This window comes from Vanessa tameamea, chromosome 4 (genome assembly GCF_037043105.1).
Source record: "Vanessa tameamea isolate UH-Manoa-2023 chromosome 4, ilVanTame1 primary haplotype, whole genome shotgun sequence".
In the NCBI taxonomy this organism is placed as follows: domain Eukaryota; kingdom Metazoa; phylum Arthropoda; class Insecta; order Lepidoptera; family Nymphalidae; genus Vanessa; species Vanessa tameamea.
The window spans coordinates 813516-830000 of NC_087312.1; the positions used below are offsets into that span (position 1 = coordinate 813516).

General features: G+C 35.4%; 2 protein-coding genes across 2 annotated transcripts in view; both read left to right on the forward strand.

Annotated features, from left to right (window-relative positions):
- Nucleotides 1-16485, forward strand: part of LOC113396688 (neuroligin-1-like) — a 677577-nt gene that overhangs the window by 620187 nt on the left and 40905 nt on the right. The gene's annotated exons all lie outside the window — the stretch shown is intronic.
- Wb (wing blister) overlaps nucleotides 1-16485 on the forward strand; it is a 171647-nt gene that overhangs the window by 67264 nt on the left and 87898 nt on the right. The window contains exons 5-19 of the mRNA XM_064219912.1: nucleotides 6050-6313; nucleotides 8132-8296; nucleotides 8909-9091; nucleotides 9353-9458; nucleotides 9670-9872; nucleotides 10323-10463; nucleotides 10857-10964; nucleotides 11154-11316; nucleotides 11648-11835; nucleotides 12141-12336; nucleotides 12853-12941; nucleotides 13252-13391; nucleotides 13806-13953; nucleotides 14026-14185; nucleotides 14359-14520. Coding sequence (XP_064075982.1) covers nucleotides 6050-6313; nucleotides 8132-8296; nucleotides 8909-9091; nucleotides 9353-9458; nucleotides 9670-9872; nucleotides 10323-10463; nucleotides 10857-10964; nucleotides 11154-11316; nucleotides 11648-11835; nucleotides 12141-12336; nucleotides 12853-12941; nucleotides 13252-13391; nucleotides 13806-13953; nucleotides 14026-14185; nucleotides 14359-14520 — 2416 coding nt within the window. The remainder of the gene's footprint in view (nucleotides 1-6049; nucleotides 6314-8131; nucleotides 8297-8908; nucleotides 9092-9352; nucleotides 9459-9669; nucleotides 9873-10322; nucleotides 10464-10856; nucleotides 10965-11153; nucleotides 11317-11647; nucleotides 11836-12140; nucleotides 12337-12852; nucleotides 12942-13251; nucleotides 13392-13805; nucleotides 13954-14025; nucleotides 14186-14358; nucleotides 14521-16485) is intronic.

Below are 16485 nucleotides of genomic sequence, written 5' to 3' on the forward strand. Positions count from 1 at the left end.
ACGTATAAAATACGGACAGAGACAATTATTAATTTCTATATATAAGACTGTGTAACATTCAACTCAAACTAAATCAAGTAACTTTACTAATAACGCGTAATTTTAAATAATCTTTAATTCTGTTCTGTACGAACCAAAAATGCTCACACAGCATGATCCTTTATAAGTACGTATAAAATAGTTGAATAAGTGTTAACAACTCCGTCAGGCGCTAACAATACATAGGACAGATAAATAAAGATAGCCTAATTTGATTATATAAAAAAAACTCTATGAAGTGCATAATAGTTTAATGTGAACTATTTTGCAACTACCAAAATTATCAAGGAATTACGCATTCCGAAGCATAGAGATGTAACATCCCTAATTTTCTTACATCGGGCAGCGTTAGACGTTAACGAATTTCTAGATAGAGAATCTTAGTAACTTGTATTCAAATCTTATATGGATGTGACGTATGTCCGACCATCATACGAAATAAAATATCGGCCAGATCCGCGCCTACGTCAATATCATTATTATAATCTTATTTTACAAATATAATCGTTCTTTATCATTCCACGAAATTTTAAGCATATTTATTGTTTACCTGATAAACATATTGTTTTACGAAAATTTGAATATAGAACTAATTTAAATCTCAAACAATTTTGATAAAATTGAAGTATTTTGCTAATAATAAAAATACATTTTTATTTGTAGGATTATACATATATTTCATCATAATACCTCTATATACGAAAAGGAAAAGGTACTTTCTAAAACAGCCGGATATGAGCAAAATTATCTCTTTCAAATTGAAAATGATACTATTTAATAAGAAATGATTCGTTTGAATTTACTATGATAGCTCGGACTACATGAATACTAGTGAGGGTACCCACTAAAACTTAGTGGGACTAAGACTTTTGCATTATAAAAAACATAATATTTAGTTGTATGTAAATCTTAGAATAAGTAGCAATCTCTCCTTATTCTCCTTGAACTCAGACGGTCTCAGAGCTTGGACCAGATCGGATACAAAAAAACTATTGAAATTAATAAACAAAAAATTTTGAATGGCATTATTTGTAATTATAATGAAAAAAAATCTTATAATCCGGGGACGCGTGACACAAAAATCTTAAGAATTGCTGATTCATACGCAGCAGCGATTCGTATTATGGTCGTTATTTTAAATAACCCCTTTTAACCTTTTAATTGTTAAAACTAAATAATAATATTAATAAGTACATACGTAGTTGGTGGTTCATATTGTATATTAGAGTTGACACTGTTGACGCTTCCAACGTACGCGGTATTCACATACACAAAGTCACTTTTAGTTTGGGGCGGAGCACGTGTGCCCTGCGGGTACCCAGAATACGACCCATATGCGCCACTTTTCGTCTTGTTCACGATATCAACACTTACGCTCTGGGCTTTATTATTTGGACCAGGTACCGACATCTCGTCAGTGACCGCCGCCGACGATGCTCAGAGAAGGACTAGTCCACGATATCGAGACTTGATAACAGTTGTGATAACAATGGTAGTTGATAACAGAATCGCTGATGTACCCGGTCGATGTTTTAAGAGCAATGCGGAGAGTCTGTGTTTTTTTTTTATAAATAAAGTAAATATATTATCCTCGTCTTATTATATTCAGCTAAGCAACGTATTTAAAACGATAGGATGTTACTTCGGGATCTGATTAATGACTAGATGTTTTTTTTATTTATTATAGATATTTATATCACATTGGGGACTTTCAAATGGGGCCATCTGATGATAAGTGTTTACTGCTGTCCGTAGACATCGGTTCTGTAAGAAATATTAATAATATCTCATATCAGCAATGTGCCACTAACCTTAGAAATGAGATTTGCATGTCTCTTCTGCCTGTTGTGACACTGGCTCGCTCACTGATGTTTAACGGTGGAGTGTCTCATATTCATGGCAGTGTTTTTTTTTTAAATAGGATTCGGGTAGATAAGTTCTCTCAAAAAGACACAAAAACTATTAATATTCTATTCTATCGCTCGGAATTTACCGTTTTATTTATCGTGGTAAGCGCGTCGGCCCAAGATGGGTATTTCTCCACGTACATGTTGATTGGAATCGTAATCTCCCTGAAATATGTCGAGAACTCATCGATAAATTAAAACAGACGTATAATATATAAATAATATATTTATTTTAATTAAGTTAACATTTTTAAATTACATTTAACGACAACTCACTGCCCAAGTATGTTACCTAATGACGCCGGAACGGAACTGAAAAAAAATTGTCACAGAGAAAAGAAAACGGAGAAAAGGAACTTAGCTATCATTTGCAAATGTCTATGGGCGGTGGTGACCACTGCCCATAGGTGGCTCGTTTGCCCACAAAATATATTAAGAAATAACTCATAGCAACAGTAAATACACATTATTAGCGTCTGTAATATTATTTTAAATATTCGACACTATCTTATCGCAAATCTACCGACGTATACATTGATTTCTAGAATTAATCGTTTGATATAATACGTTTGTTTTAGATTTACGATTATTTACTACAAAAGAGTATATACGATTGTGATTCATCCACATTTGCAGGCGCAAAGTATGCGTTCTTTTCACTTGGCTGACTCATGATTATATTACAATTATCTATGTATAAAATAAATCTTTAAAAGCAATTGGAAATAGCAAATATTTTATGGAAAATAATTTAAACAAATTTTTAAGGCTTAATCAATATTTACAAAGATTAAATGTATTGACATGTATTTAAACAACTTGTTTATTTAAATGTAATATTAAAATAAATATGTCTATTTCTTGAGAAAGGCTAAAGTTTTTATACCGATAGGTAATGTTTAAAGCAGGAAGCGATTTAAAGCGGTTCAAAGTAGTTAAAACCCGAATCTCGGAACAGCTACTGTTAAAATAATTAGCAACAATGAAAGAATGGTAAATTTAAAAGAATATTACAAAATTTATGTTATCGGTGACAAAAAAACATTTGATTAAATTGTTACATGAGTCTTAAAATATTTTAGGTAAGTTTGTATCTGAGATATAAATACCTATTAGGGGAGAGTTAACTGTTGCAAGTTGTAATAATATTATAACCGTTGTTGAAATAGGTTTACATTTAGTTGTCTTGAAAAATACCTGGAGATTCTTGTGAACATTTGTTTTATAATGGAAAATTTGATAATCATCAACAGTATCAATTTAATAATTTTTCCTTAAACATTCCACGGTGCCGTGTGTATAAAATAATCCGTTATACAAACTAAATGATCGAAACCAAAATTGGACTATCAGAAAAACTCCCCTGGCAATCGTGATGAGTCCAGACGCACCTTCATTAGTTAGTCCATACATGGTTACGATCCCATCGAATGCGTTAACTGGTAACTTCTTCGTAGTAAGCGTTTCAGACGTTTTTCTTTCGTTCGGAGACTTATTACTCGATTGTGTGACTCGTGACCAATATGGCGCGGTTTAGGATTAATTAAAGACTATATTTTGATCTGTAATTAGTTTGATATCTTATATGCCATCTTAGATATGAGGATGTGGTGTGTAAGACATATTAATTGATACGTTTATGTGACTTTTTGTGATGTAAGTCGTGTTGTTACATAAACATAAAAACGAATACCGGCTTCTGGTATATTTTTATGTAGAAGCAATTATTATTAAATCTAAGAATCATGGATATAATTGAATCAATAAAACATGATACGTTCAATAAAAAAGTTTAAGTTGAAGTCATGAAAATAAGAAAAATAAAAACATTTTTTATGATTTATTTTATTATATTGTTAATTCAACGAGTGACATAATAAAAAAAATGCGTGCGGATTTATTTAAATTAGAGCTCATGTTCAATAATTACATAAGTCACGTGATATACTGTTAAAATTAATTACTCTTTACGTGTTGGTCAAAATAAATATTGCAATTAGAAAAATTAATATTAATTTAAAGGTGTTAAAGTTCTCGGTTGTAAGCACTATGTGTGAAATCAAGCCCTTAATTGGCTCAAGCGATCAGAACCTCTCGCAGCTCCGGCGTCAATTTGATTGGTCACTGAATCCATTATTTAAATGCCTCTAACAAAGCTCGCGTGAAGCCCGAGACCACCTATTACATATGCAACCAACAGCCCTGTAATTTGGTCTGATATTCAACGAAGATAACTGCTATTTAAATTCTACGTTTAAATCTTATTTAACTTTTTGACATTTTCGGTAGAATTAATCAAATCGATATTTGATTTTAATTTGATTAATTCTATTATATTCTTCTTTATCTATATGCGAAAGTATCACTGTCCGTCTGTTTGTCTGTCTATCTGTTGCTCTTTCACGGCCGTGAACACGGTCACAGAGCACCGAATTTGACCAAATTTGATATGAAGCAAGCTTGAATTCTCGACCCCCTAAAAGAGAGCGAAGCCGTGAGCGACAACTAGTTAAATAAATGTAGAAGCATTACACTTGTTTACTGATTGTCAAATTAAAAAGAATCACCGGTTCGGAAAAGAAAATTTTAGTTCACTCCAAAAGCAAACAAAGTGAATTCAGCTGCTTCTAGTAAGTAGTAAAATTAAATGAATTGAGCATTTAACGTTTATAAATAGTTTATAGAACTACATTGCAATTACGGTAATACTGCTACTATTATCGTTAACATTGCATACGGTCATGGTTTGTCCAAATATATTTTTACGGCTGCAGTGGGTGAACTGACAAATGGTCAACCTGATGGTAAGTGGTCACCTGTCCGTTGATATGGGTTTTCATATGTTCCGTATGAAATTTAAATCATTTGACATAAAAAACGGGCCGCCATGCTCGGGATTGAGATTCTATGTGCCTTATGCCTGTACTTACTTTAACGTAACCTAACCAGAACAACAATACTAAGCATCACTGCTTGGCGGTGGAATATTTCATATATTCTGAGATTGGTTGCTACCTACCCAGACGGTCTGGCACAAAGAACACGAAGTATATTTACTCAGCTCGTTAAAGATTTGTAAATTAAAAAAATGAAACAAAAGAGCCAACAAATTCTCAGCTATCGGCAGTCCCCAGACTGAAGTGGCGACGGGTATAGCGTCACTCGCTAAAGTTTTATTTATTTAACATTGTTCCCACAGCAAAGCGCGCCTTCTCTTGCGTTAATAGCGGTGCCACGATCAGAACTAATTGCCTGAAAGTGTGAGCTACTGTTTTCTTGTCCGTTTTGTTTGAACTCTTAATGGCTGCTCTGGCGCCCTCCGTTTCTATATGGAATGTTTTAAACGGTTAAGTGCTCGTCAAATGATTGCCACGTTGAATGAGATAAACGCCATAGTTTTAGTTTTATTATATGGTTTATTGTGTGATGGGAGTTTTTGTTTGTCTTTTTATTTTATATATTGATCAGATCAGGTCAAGTTTTGTGAGGACAGTTTTTTTTTGTATTCGTTATATGTTTTGTGCTATAACTGTTTCTATCTTATCGTAGATATATTATTAGATATAAAATTGTGGATTTTTTTAGTGTTTTGTATAACCTGTAAGGGGCAAAGATTGAACGCTTCGAGCGTATCCGGTTATTGTCGCTGGAATTATGAAATGTTTGCGATTATTGTAATTGGATAACTTGTTTTGGTTATGAAATATTATAAAATAAAACATAATTTAATAATAATTTTACTAAATTGCCTTAATTTTCATTTAATTAGTGGAATATAGTAACTGAATGTTTTCGGTGGGTTTGGCTCAGTAAAATATCTAGTCCAAATTGGAGTCGAAATCGAGTTGAAATATTATTTATATATATAGACTAAATAATTTAATCTTGGTAATGATGATTTTAAAATAATCGTAAGATTTGTCTGCTTGTTTGTGTAAAATATACATTGGTTATGACGTTTTTTAATGAGAAATCAATATTATTTTCAAAATCATAAATACCTACTGTTAAGCCGTCATCCGTCAAAAGTAAAATATAATGTAGTGTACATATAAAGTTATTGAGTTTTAACGAAGTTAACACATTATTCTCCTCTTTTTCAGAAAATGGAGCTGCTTCACGTTATCATAAAATCTGGTCCATCTCCGCGTCCCCTGGCCTGGTCTCTCGAAGTCTCTTCAACGGAAAATGGTGACGATTGGCGGATGGTCCGAGCGTTCGGTGACCGGGACCACTGTCGTAAATTATGGGACCTTAGACCCGAAAGGCGGAGGAGGAAGGCAAGAGGGGTGAAAAGGACAAGTCGGGCAGAGAAGCCGTCTTGTTCAACGCAGTTTATCAACTCTAAGCCACTTGAAAACGGAGAGGTCAGTTAAAGTCAAGTAAATAGATTGATGATCAAAAATATTATGAGTTATACTGAGTTGCTTAGTTTCTGGTCAATTTTTCAGAGAACCCTCACAAGATTTATGCCAAACTTTTTTTAATTACGATCCAAATGTGCTTGTAACAGGCTCCTGAATCATGTATGCTATATGCATTTATATATGTATGCTATATTTATTTATATCTATGACATTTGTAGGCGGTCGCGTTAATGGTCTATCTGATGGTAAGTGGTCATCATAGTCCATAAGCATTGGGCGCTATAAAAGATATTAGCCACTTCATAAAACACCAATGCGCCACTAACCTTGGGAACTAGTCGTTTTGTCCCCTCACTAACCCTTCAAACCTGATGGTAGAAAATGTGATGAGTGGGTGGTACCTACCCAAAGGAGTACCACCCTTTGGATTTTCATTGTAATTATATATACGGATATCAAGCAAAAGTTAAAACAACGTTTATGAACACCATGAATTTCAAAACAAACTTGTTACTTAAACTTGCCTCTAGTTCTCAATGTCCATTGGCATACATATGTTACGAACGTGTGTCGCACCAAATCTACTTGCGTTTGGTATCTAACTAATTAAAGTCTAATAACTTTAGGTATCCAGATTCCAATGCTGATCGATAAATACACTAAACGACGTGGCAGATATTCATTAGACACACACAGTTTATTTATGTTTAATGATAATTAATTTAAAAAAAAATACGGTTTAAGAAACTCGATTACTAGATTTTGTTAATTGAAGTCGAATCGGTTAAGATAATATAATAAATATTCTTAACTTAAAGTAAAAAGCTAGTAACCTGTAACATACCAGTGCTAGACTAAGACATCCTGTATCATTGAGAATATGTTTTGGAACTAATTTGACGTGTATAATATATATTATAATATATATGTGTATAATGGTGTTGATGGATTATACGAGTAATTAGACATATGAATTCTCACAATGTTTTCCTTCACCAAGCACTAAATGAATTATAAAAACAATCAGACAAATTATATTAGTGATTACGTGGTTTTCAAGCCGCTATTATCGGTTAAGATGCACGCGTTCTAACCACTGTGACATCTCGTTTATCTATTCTTAACGTGGTATTTAATTATGTGATAAATATCATAAAAGTGGTGGTCGGGAGTTTGTTATCAACAACCGTGTTGATATGAATGATTCATGGATTGTGAGTTATATTATGTTATATTACTTTTAAGAGTTAATGATTCATGGTATTATGATAAATATATCTATGGCAATCTAATCTAGGATTATAACTTCAAACTTATTTTATTAAAAAGAAAACCTATTAATTCATATCTTCTGACATTACATACCACCTACCTTTCAATACTGTTGCTGCCTCCCAAAGAGTTAGAGAAAGAGTAATAAGAGACAGTCAAAATGAGGTTTGCCCCAGTTGACCTGGGGGTGTTTTTTGTCGAAATATTGGATAGCAACGCGAAATCTGAAAAATGGAAGTGTTGCCGAGCATGTAAAGTCCTGCACAATAATATGTCCTGCGTTGTTAGCCCCGTAGCTGAAAGCAGTCTGGAGTATATCATCAGATCCTATTTGGACATCACGCAATAACCCACGGGGATGGAGCGCAGAACTGGTATTGAATAATCTTTTTTCACGTAATCTGAAAACTTATTTTTTGGATTTAATAAAATACTTTAACCGAGAAATGATGATATTGACACACCGAAAACATGATATTACCAATGTTAATAGAATATTATATTTTTACCACATGATGTAATGCATAAAATATATATTTATTACAGATGCATGTCGGTATAGGCGAAGGTGTGCCGGCGAGACGTGTGCGTGTATCATTCCGATCTGCGCATGCGTCGTCTCGACACAGCTACTACACCGTGCGGGAACTGACCCTCGCCGCCAGATGCTTGTGTCATGGACATGCAAAACATTGCACTGTTGATCAAAAGGTATGGAATCCAGTTTTAACCTTGAAACAAATATTTAATCTAACAGAAGTTATACAATATAAATAACAGTCTGTAAATGACTGTTGGGCTCTCAAGGTCTCCTCTTCCAGGCCACCACAATACTCCAATGATGGTTTGTATACACTTTTGGCAGAATTTCATTCAAATTAGACAATTGAAAGTTTCCTCACGATGTTTTCCATCGCCGTGCTTGATTTACATTATATTTAGATATAAATTAAGCACATGAAAATTCAGCGGTGACATTACCAATTCATATCTAAAGTGATTTCAAGGTATTACACCTTGAAATCACTGTAGATACGAATTGAAACATTATACGAAGAAGCTTTTGATTCTCATTTATTAATCGAAAAATCACAAATTTGCATTAATTATTATTTCGCTGAAGGGTCGAAATTCAACCACAATCAAGGTTATGATAATATTGAAAATTTGAGCAAAATCTATAACAATTATTTTCAAAAAAAGATGTCTACTTTTATTTGAATTTTTATTCAAAACACTATTACAGGACTAGAAAGCTCATCAATAGCTACAAAACAAAAAAATGCATTATTTACATATAGATGACATTTAAACTTATTACAGAATGTCAAATGCGATTGTGTCCATGGCACATGTGGCGCGCACTGTCAGCGTTGTTGCTCCGGAGGCGCGTGGCACCCTCGAGAGCCCTGTGACCAACTGACAGATAGAACTGACTGCTCATGTGGAGAACGTGGTGCCTGCTCGTTTGATGATACCGGTGCTATATTGTGTGTGAATTGCACGGTGAGTACAGCTGTAGTTATTTATTTAGGTACGTCATTTAAACAAGGATTTTACTTAGACATTATGTTATACTATAAAAGAAAAAAGTAAGTAAATAAAATGAAGCACGTGGCATTTTATAAAATGTAATAAAATTGAATAAAAATTTTTACAAAAATAAATAAATATATTTAAGTTTTTCATGCTTAATAAACATACAAACTTTAATATCTGTAAGTTAGATTCAATTACCTTGAAAATGAAAAATTCCTTTATTTACAGGATAACCGAGCAGGCCCACTCTGCGATCGCTGCCTGGTGGGACATTACAACATCCTACCAGACGATCCTTGTAAGGCATGCAAATGCGATTCAGAAGGTTCTAACGGTAATAACGAGTTATTTAAAGCCTTAGTTAACAATTTTCTATACCTAACACTTTTTTTAAGTATATGACCACAGGTTTTGAATGCAAATTCTTATGAGAAATATTGACTAGAATCTCAATGAATTCTAACGTCAAGCTCAACTTCATCAAAGATGATATTGATTTTGATTTCAAAATAAATGCTTCAACAAGTAATTTTCTAATTTTTCAGGATCCTGTAAGTGGGATAGAAAGCACCATCGAGTAATCTGCTCCTGTAACCAAGGATTCAAAGGCGCTCAGTGTGATACTTGTGAGGATCCAACTGCTACGTTTCCCAACTGTTTGGTAGAAGTGACTACCGTGGGTTGCAAGTGTGACCCTCGCGGAATAGTCGACCCAAGCCGAGTGTGTGATGAAGTTTGCGAATGCAAGGTAATATGCTTATGTAACTTTGTAAAGAAAAAAGTAAAGTCACAGGCAAAGGACTCCTATGCCATTGAACAGTGCCAACTACCCTTGGTTAATATTCATGTTCACATTCTAGCCACTGGAACATTTCAATCGAAAGGAATAGAAAAAAAAATACATTTAGAAAATGATAATATCTGGTAAAGTAATTTAGTCTTGCATTGACGATAATAATTTATGGTGTACAATAAAGAATACATAAAATAAATAAATAAATAATAATATAACACATGAACTGCTTATTGTTATTTTTATCGTAGAGATTTTTTCTGATTCATCCGAAATAATAACGAACTTCTAATGATGATTCAAAAAGGGACTGTAATAAGTATCAGTTTCAATTCAAATTTCAAGCATTTTCTTGCAATAATTGCCTGAAAGACCAATTTTAAAGAAGGAGTTGGTGTGTTACAGGCAAATGTGATAGGTGAGCGTTGCGATACTTGTGCCGCGGGGCATTTTGGATTGAGTGCATCGCTTGGTGCTGGCTGCGCGCCTTGCTACTGTTCCCATGTTGCTTCGCACTGTACCGCCGACCCTAGCGAAGGACAGGATGTAAGTGTGTGTTGTTTACTTGTACCTTGAACCAAACTTGAAAGAAAATCCTGTGATCTTGCACCTAAACAAATAAAGAGTGAGTATTATATCTCCAACGAGCTTGAATTTAATTAATAAATGTTATACTAAATTAATTTAATTGAAAATGGCAATTCTGACCGAAACAAAGGCAAGAAAGATTAGTCTCTTGGCACTACATATAAGAAATACTTGGTGTTATACATTGTGAAAAAAAAAATTGAGAGTATGAACATAAAACATATTTGTATTTTAAAAGTTTCAAGGGATGACATTTTAAAATTCTTATAAAAATGATGCATGGACGGTTTAAGCTATGTTACTATTTGGAAGAGTAAATAATCTTATGTTTAATATAATTTTTGAGGGCAGATGGTGTTGCCGCTGGGCGAGGCGTGGCTGATCAGCGATAATGATACATCTGAGACTGTTCTTCCTTCTGTCGACGACCTGGGAAGACCTTTCCTGATAAGCTACGAGGTTTGCATATAATATATTTCTTGTCATTTTCGTTAAAATAAAAAGAGTACTATAATACATGTGTATAATATAAATGTCCTATAGTTTGCAACAAGTACAGTAAAAGGTCTTAAACTGATCATAATTTTATTGATATCATCAAATGGTCGAATCGATCTTTAAAAAGCAAGATTTTGATTTGACTTGCAGGTAGAAGGCTGGGAATCGTACTACTTCGTGTCAACACTACTTAGTGGCGAGAATTCGGCGGCGTACGGCGGAGCATTACATGCTGCGGTGGCGTGGGGCGTCGCGCGCGGGGACTCGGGCGGCAGTGCCTCGCGCGCCCCCGACTACGTGCTACTCGCTAACGGTACTATGACGCACAAACATTTATGCTTAAGTACCTACACTATCAAGTAATTAACTGTGAATATCCCACTGCAGGGGCAATTCTTTCTTACCTTGTGGAAAGAGGATGTGATGAGGGTTTAGTCCTCAATGCTGCTCCAATGGGGCTTGCACAATGGACAAGTAGCAGATTTTATGCTAACAAGTCCATGGTCCATATCTTCTTTTTTCACTCCCTTATGGTTGCCTGGTAGATTACTAAGTTTATGTTTCACTATGGTACAATAAAAAATATTTGTTTTGTTCACCAGTAACTATATAGTATATTATTGATAATGAAAATAATTTTGCAGATGGTACTAAAATCTCATATGGTAACTCAAGCTATGAGATACCAGGATTAATAGAATTGAAGGCACCACTGGTAGAAGGCGGATGGTACTCCGGATCAGAACATCTATCTCGTAACCAATTTCTGGACGTTCTCAGCGATCTCAAGGCTATCATGATACGAGCGCATTTTCACTTCGATCAAGACGAAGTAAGTTACCCATGATTTTAGTGACGTATCTTCTTGCCCTCATTTTCAGCGTCGGATTTATGCGATTTATGCAAAATGGCATTGAGAATGTAAATTGACTGAGATTATTTTTTATGCGAAAAAATCATGGGACAGAAAAGTTTTCACGAGTATAATATAGTTTGGTTTTATATTGGCCAAACGCTAAGTTCTTCTGAACTCTTCTAACTAACTAATAATGCTAAAATTAATACGATTAAAATTATTTTAGGTACATTTAGTTCAATCACGATTAAGGTCTTACGTTAAATTAAAGTATTTCTTAGGTTCGTCTAGAAAGAGTTGATATAAAAGGCGCCCCGGCTGGTGCGCGCGAAATATGCTCGTGTCCGCTTGGCTACCAGGGCGCGCAGTGCACGCGGTGCGCGCCGACGCACGTCCGCCTGGCGCGCGCTCGAGGCTCCGCGCCCGCCTTTGAGTGCGTGCCCTGCGCCTGCAACATGCACGCGGGTTGTGATTCCGGTATTACTTATTATAAAATCATTATATTTATAAATAGATTTCGACAATTTGGATTAAATATAAGCCATTAATAATGATAACATTACTTTGAAGAAGTTGGGAGACCGTATGATGGGGTATACGTAAGGTCAGAATTGAAAATGTAGGTAAAAAATTGGTATGCACGTAATTTAACCCATTTTTTCTAAGTATTTCTGAGTACTACTCGTACTTGTAGGTACCTATCTTATTTTTCCTCCATTTACAATAAAATAAAGTGTACGACGTTATTATATGTGTTAGTAGAGGTGTCTACCGTTGCCGTTGGTGTAGTGGCCATATAAGGCCGCAAATCCCAGGTCAGGCCGACTGAAATTTATTGGGTTATTCTGTAAAAAACTTTCCGTTCGTATCGGATTTGTGTTCCCATCGTATTAAAGAGTGTCTCTGTGTTTTCGGACATACTTGTGCACTATAATGGGCCGCCTAATTATAAGTAATTATCAGATATATTAATCATTGATATCGGTTTGCCAGTGGACGGTCCGTGTGGGCCGTGTCAACATAATACTACAGGGCCGCATTGTGAGAGGTGTCTTCCTGGACACTACGGAAATCCTGTTCAGGTTAGTCAAATACCATACTTACTCGTTATTTTTTGTTAATTACATGAAAGAAAGCCCTTTAAGATTTTTTTTAGGCTTACACACAATATAAGAGTGTATAAAAATATACTTAATACAAAACCGTGAAGTGAGTCTTTGTTGATTTGCATACACGTAGTGAAGTTAGTCGTAGATGATTTTAGAAAAAGAGTAACTACCAACTTTTTCGGCGGTTATCCTTCTGGGAATTTACATCCTGAACCAGTGGTAGCTTTGCACTAATGCAAGATTTTATATCAATATCATAGTTAAGTGTATTGTTGTTTGTCAGGGTGCGTGCAAGCCTTGTGCGTGTCCACTGTACGAGGCCTCAAACAACTTTAGCCCAAACTGCGCGCTCGCATCGGCGGAAGGCGACGAGTTTGTCTGCACACAATGCCCAGACGGGTACTCTGGTGACCACTGCGAACTGTGAGTGAGGTTCACAAGAACACAAGTTCTATAAAAATCTTATTCATGTCGAATGGCTTGTATCATAATTAATAATGTAATTGGAAAGGATCTGGAGACTTGTATGTTAGCTCCTAGACTTATTAGTAACCCAATAAATATATTAAGGTTATGGTTTATTCTGAATAGCAGCCATATTAAGAAAGTAGTCAGTTTTACTTACCGGACCCTGGAAAGCACACTATTCTGTAGGTGCTGAGTGAGTGTGTGAGTTATCAGTGAAAAACGGTAAAAAATTCACATTTGCACTCATTTGTAAACCATAGTATCTCATGCTCATTGAGTTCTTAAAAAACAGAAGAACTTCATAATTCTAAAGAGTTGCATGCACAATAAGTTTTTATACGATTACAAAGGAGGTTTATTGCTCTTCAGCTGCGACTCCGGCTACTGGGGCTCGCCAAGTACTCTGGGTGGTTTATGCGTACCATGTGAGTGCGGTGGAGGCCCGTGCCATGCAAGTACCGGTCGCTGTCTCGTGTGTCCTCCGCACAGCGAGGGTGAACGATGCGATCAGTGCCAGGTAAGTTACTTTAAAAGATTATATATTTCATAAATTGTTTTGGAAAGTGTCTTCAACATGTTGTGTCAACAGGAAGGTTACTGGGCAGGCGGAGGTGAGAATAGTTCCTGCGTGCCATGTGCATGTGGAAGTGGTGCATTATCACGTGCGTGTGATCCACGCACAGGTCAGTGCACGTGTGCGCCCGGCTGGACCGGGCACGCCTGCGACACTTGTGCAGAGGGACATGGAGGTGAGTTATGACTTATATCTCAGATAACTTACTTTTGTATAAAGAAGTCTTGTTTTAAAACGTGACCGAGAGATTAAGTGTCCTAGCTACTACTACTACGAGGTAATAAATAAGAAAAAATTTCATGACAAGTGAGTTATTCATATAGTGACTTCTCCCTGTACACTGTTCAGGCGTGGACGAAGGCTGCCCTCCGTGCGCATGTGGCACAGCGGCGTTAACGCGTGCTTGCTCAGCGGCGACAGGGCGCTGCGAGTGCGCGCCGGGCGCCGCGCCGCCGCACTGCCACACATGCCTGTCCGAACACTACGCGCTGCAGAGCACGGGATGCTTTGGTAAGTAAGCTGATTATTGCATTTAAAATAACGCTTGATTGTTAATGAATTATCACCATGTTCGTATAAGTGAAAGAAAACTATTACAGGTCAAGAGGCTTATATAAAAACATAGGCAATAAAAAATCAAGACTAAAACATGCGTTTTATGAAACATGATATAATATATTACCCAAAATAATTCATATATAACATGCAATGATATGCAGTGAGGTAACACAATATGAATAACGCACAATGAGCAATATTTTCTATGAAATAAATTGCTCTTAAATTTTGTGTAGGCGTAAAAAATACATATACTTACTAAAACTCGGCCTGGATTATTATGACTCTTGTTGAAATTTTATAAACTATACAAATCAACTCGTATTTCTCCAGTAACTTTAACGTCACGTATCACAACACGACTACAAAGAAAATGGACAAACCAACAAAAATAATCGAATAAACGTTCGTATCACTCATGCGGAAAATACAAAGGAACATTCGTTTTTATTGTGAAACATTTAGGGGGGCGCCTGAAGCGGCATTTACACAAGAATAGTTTGTCGAACGCGAACGTCGAAACATCATAAGTCCTATGCGAGAACTTTCCCTTAGTTTCTATTCAGTGGTTGTCTATATTATAATAAAACTCGTACCATTTAAGCGATACTCGGATCCGAGTGTCAAAGGATAATCTCTCTTCTTGAATTGCTTAGATTGGTAAGTATTCGTATGGCGATACACGTATCGGCTCGGCTTGACTAAACACTGCTTAGTTGAGATTCACAAGTATTGATGCGAGGCTCGAAGAAATCGCTCTGCACTAATACTATACTTGTACTGGTTTTGTTATGAGAATCGCCATTAACCGTGACCTATATTTTCGACAGTGAAGGTATATAAAAATGTAATACTTAAACAAATATTTTGTATCGAAAATCAAGTTTTGTACAAATCGCGTTGTAAACACTTTTCGCCTGAGAAATCAATATAGGTCGAGACATTTTGCTAAACGAACCTGTGACACTGATACAAATCACAGGTATGATGTTTCCGCACGGCACATTTATCGGTAACACCCAATCGAGCAAGGTCAACGACCTATCCTTTTAATCTGCGGTTGATATAAGGACCGACTGAACTTAGTTACAGCCAGTAAAATAGTGTCACCAAAAGACATATCGGCTAGCCCTAAAAATCTGCCAAACTATTTAAATATTCTATGCAGTTAACACACTAAACAATGTTTACTTTATTGATACGAAATATTGTTGTAACAGGATTAATTCGTAGAATCCAAAATAAATTTTAATTTTTTAGTATAGAGAAAAGTAGGTACCATATTATCATCAGTAAACAATCTTAAACGTGTAAGACTGTTTGGTGATAAACTCATTCTGGTACATGAACATAACGTAAATCAAATTATAGACAATATTATAACGAAAATAACGTAATAAGGTGAGATTAGTCAAATAAACATCCAAATAGTGAATATAAACTCTTAAATATCTACCTAATTATAAGGACCACTACCCATACTACCCTACTAAAACCCATAAAATTTTACAAGATTATTTTTAATTATATAAATAGTCATTGGTAATAAATATTATTATATAAAAATAGGAGAATAAAATGAAATTTACGCTTGCCACGTATTTTCCGATACGGGCTCGTCTGGTGCAAGTTTTATGTGCATTAGTTCAGTCGTTTTTTCAGTTAGGCATTATAATATTTTTTATATATTTAATAAAGTTTATCTGTAAAGTAGTATCGAACGCTGTGTATTTTCAATCGAGCGATTGAACACGTACGTACGGTGCGATAACTTCAAAGAGTCGCTGCGGTTTCATAAACATATTTTCGAGTGTACCTACTATGGAATATACAATAATGCATTACGTAAGTTTATGTTTTCTGAAGGATGTGGTGAGAACAGTACCTTGACTTGAGGAGAACCGGCGAAATAAACTC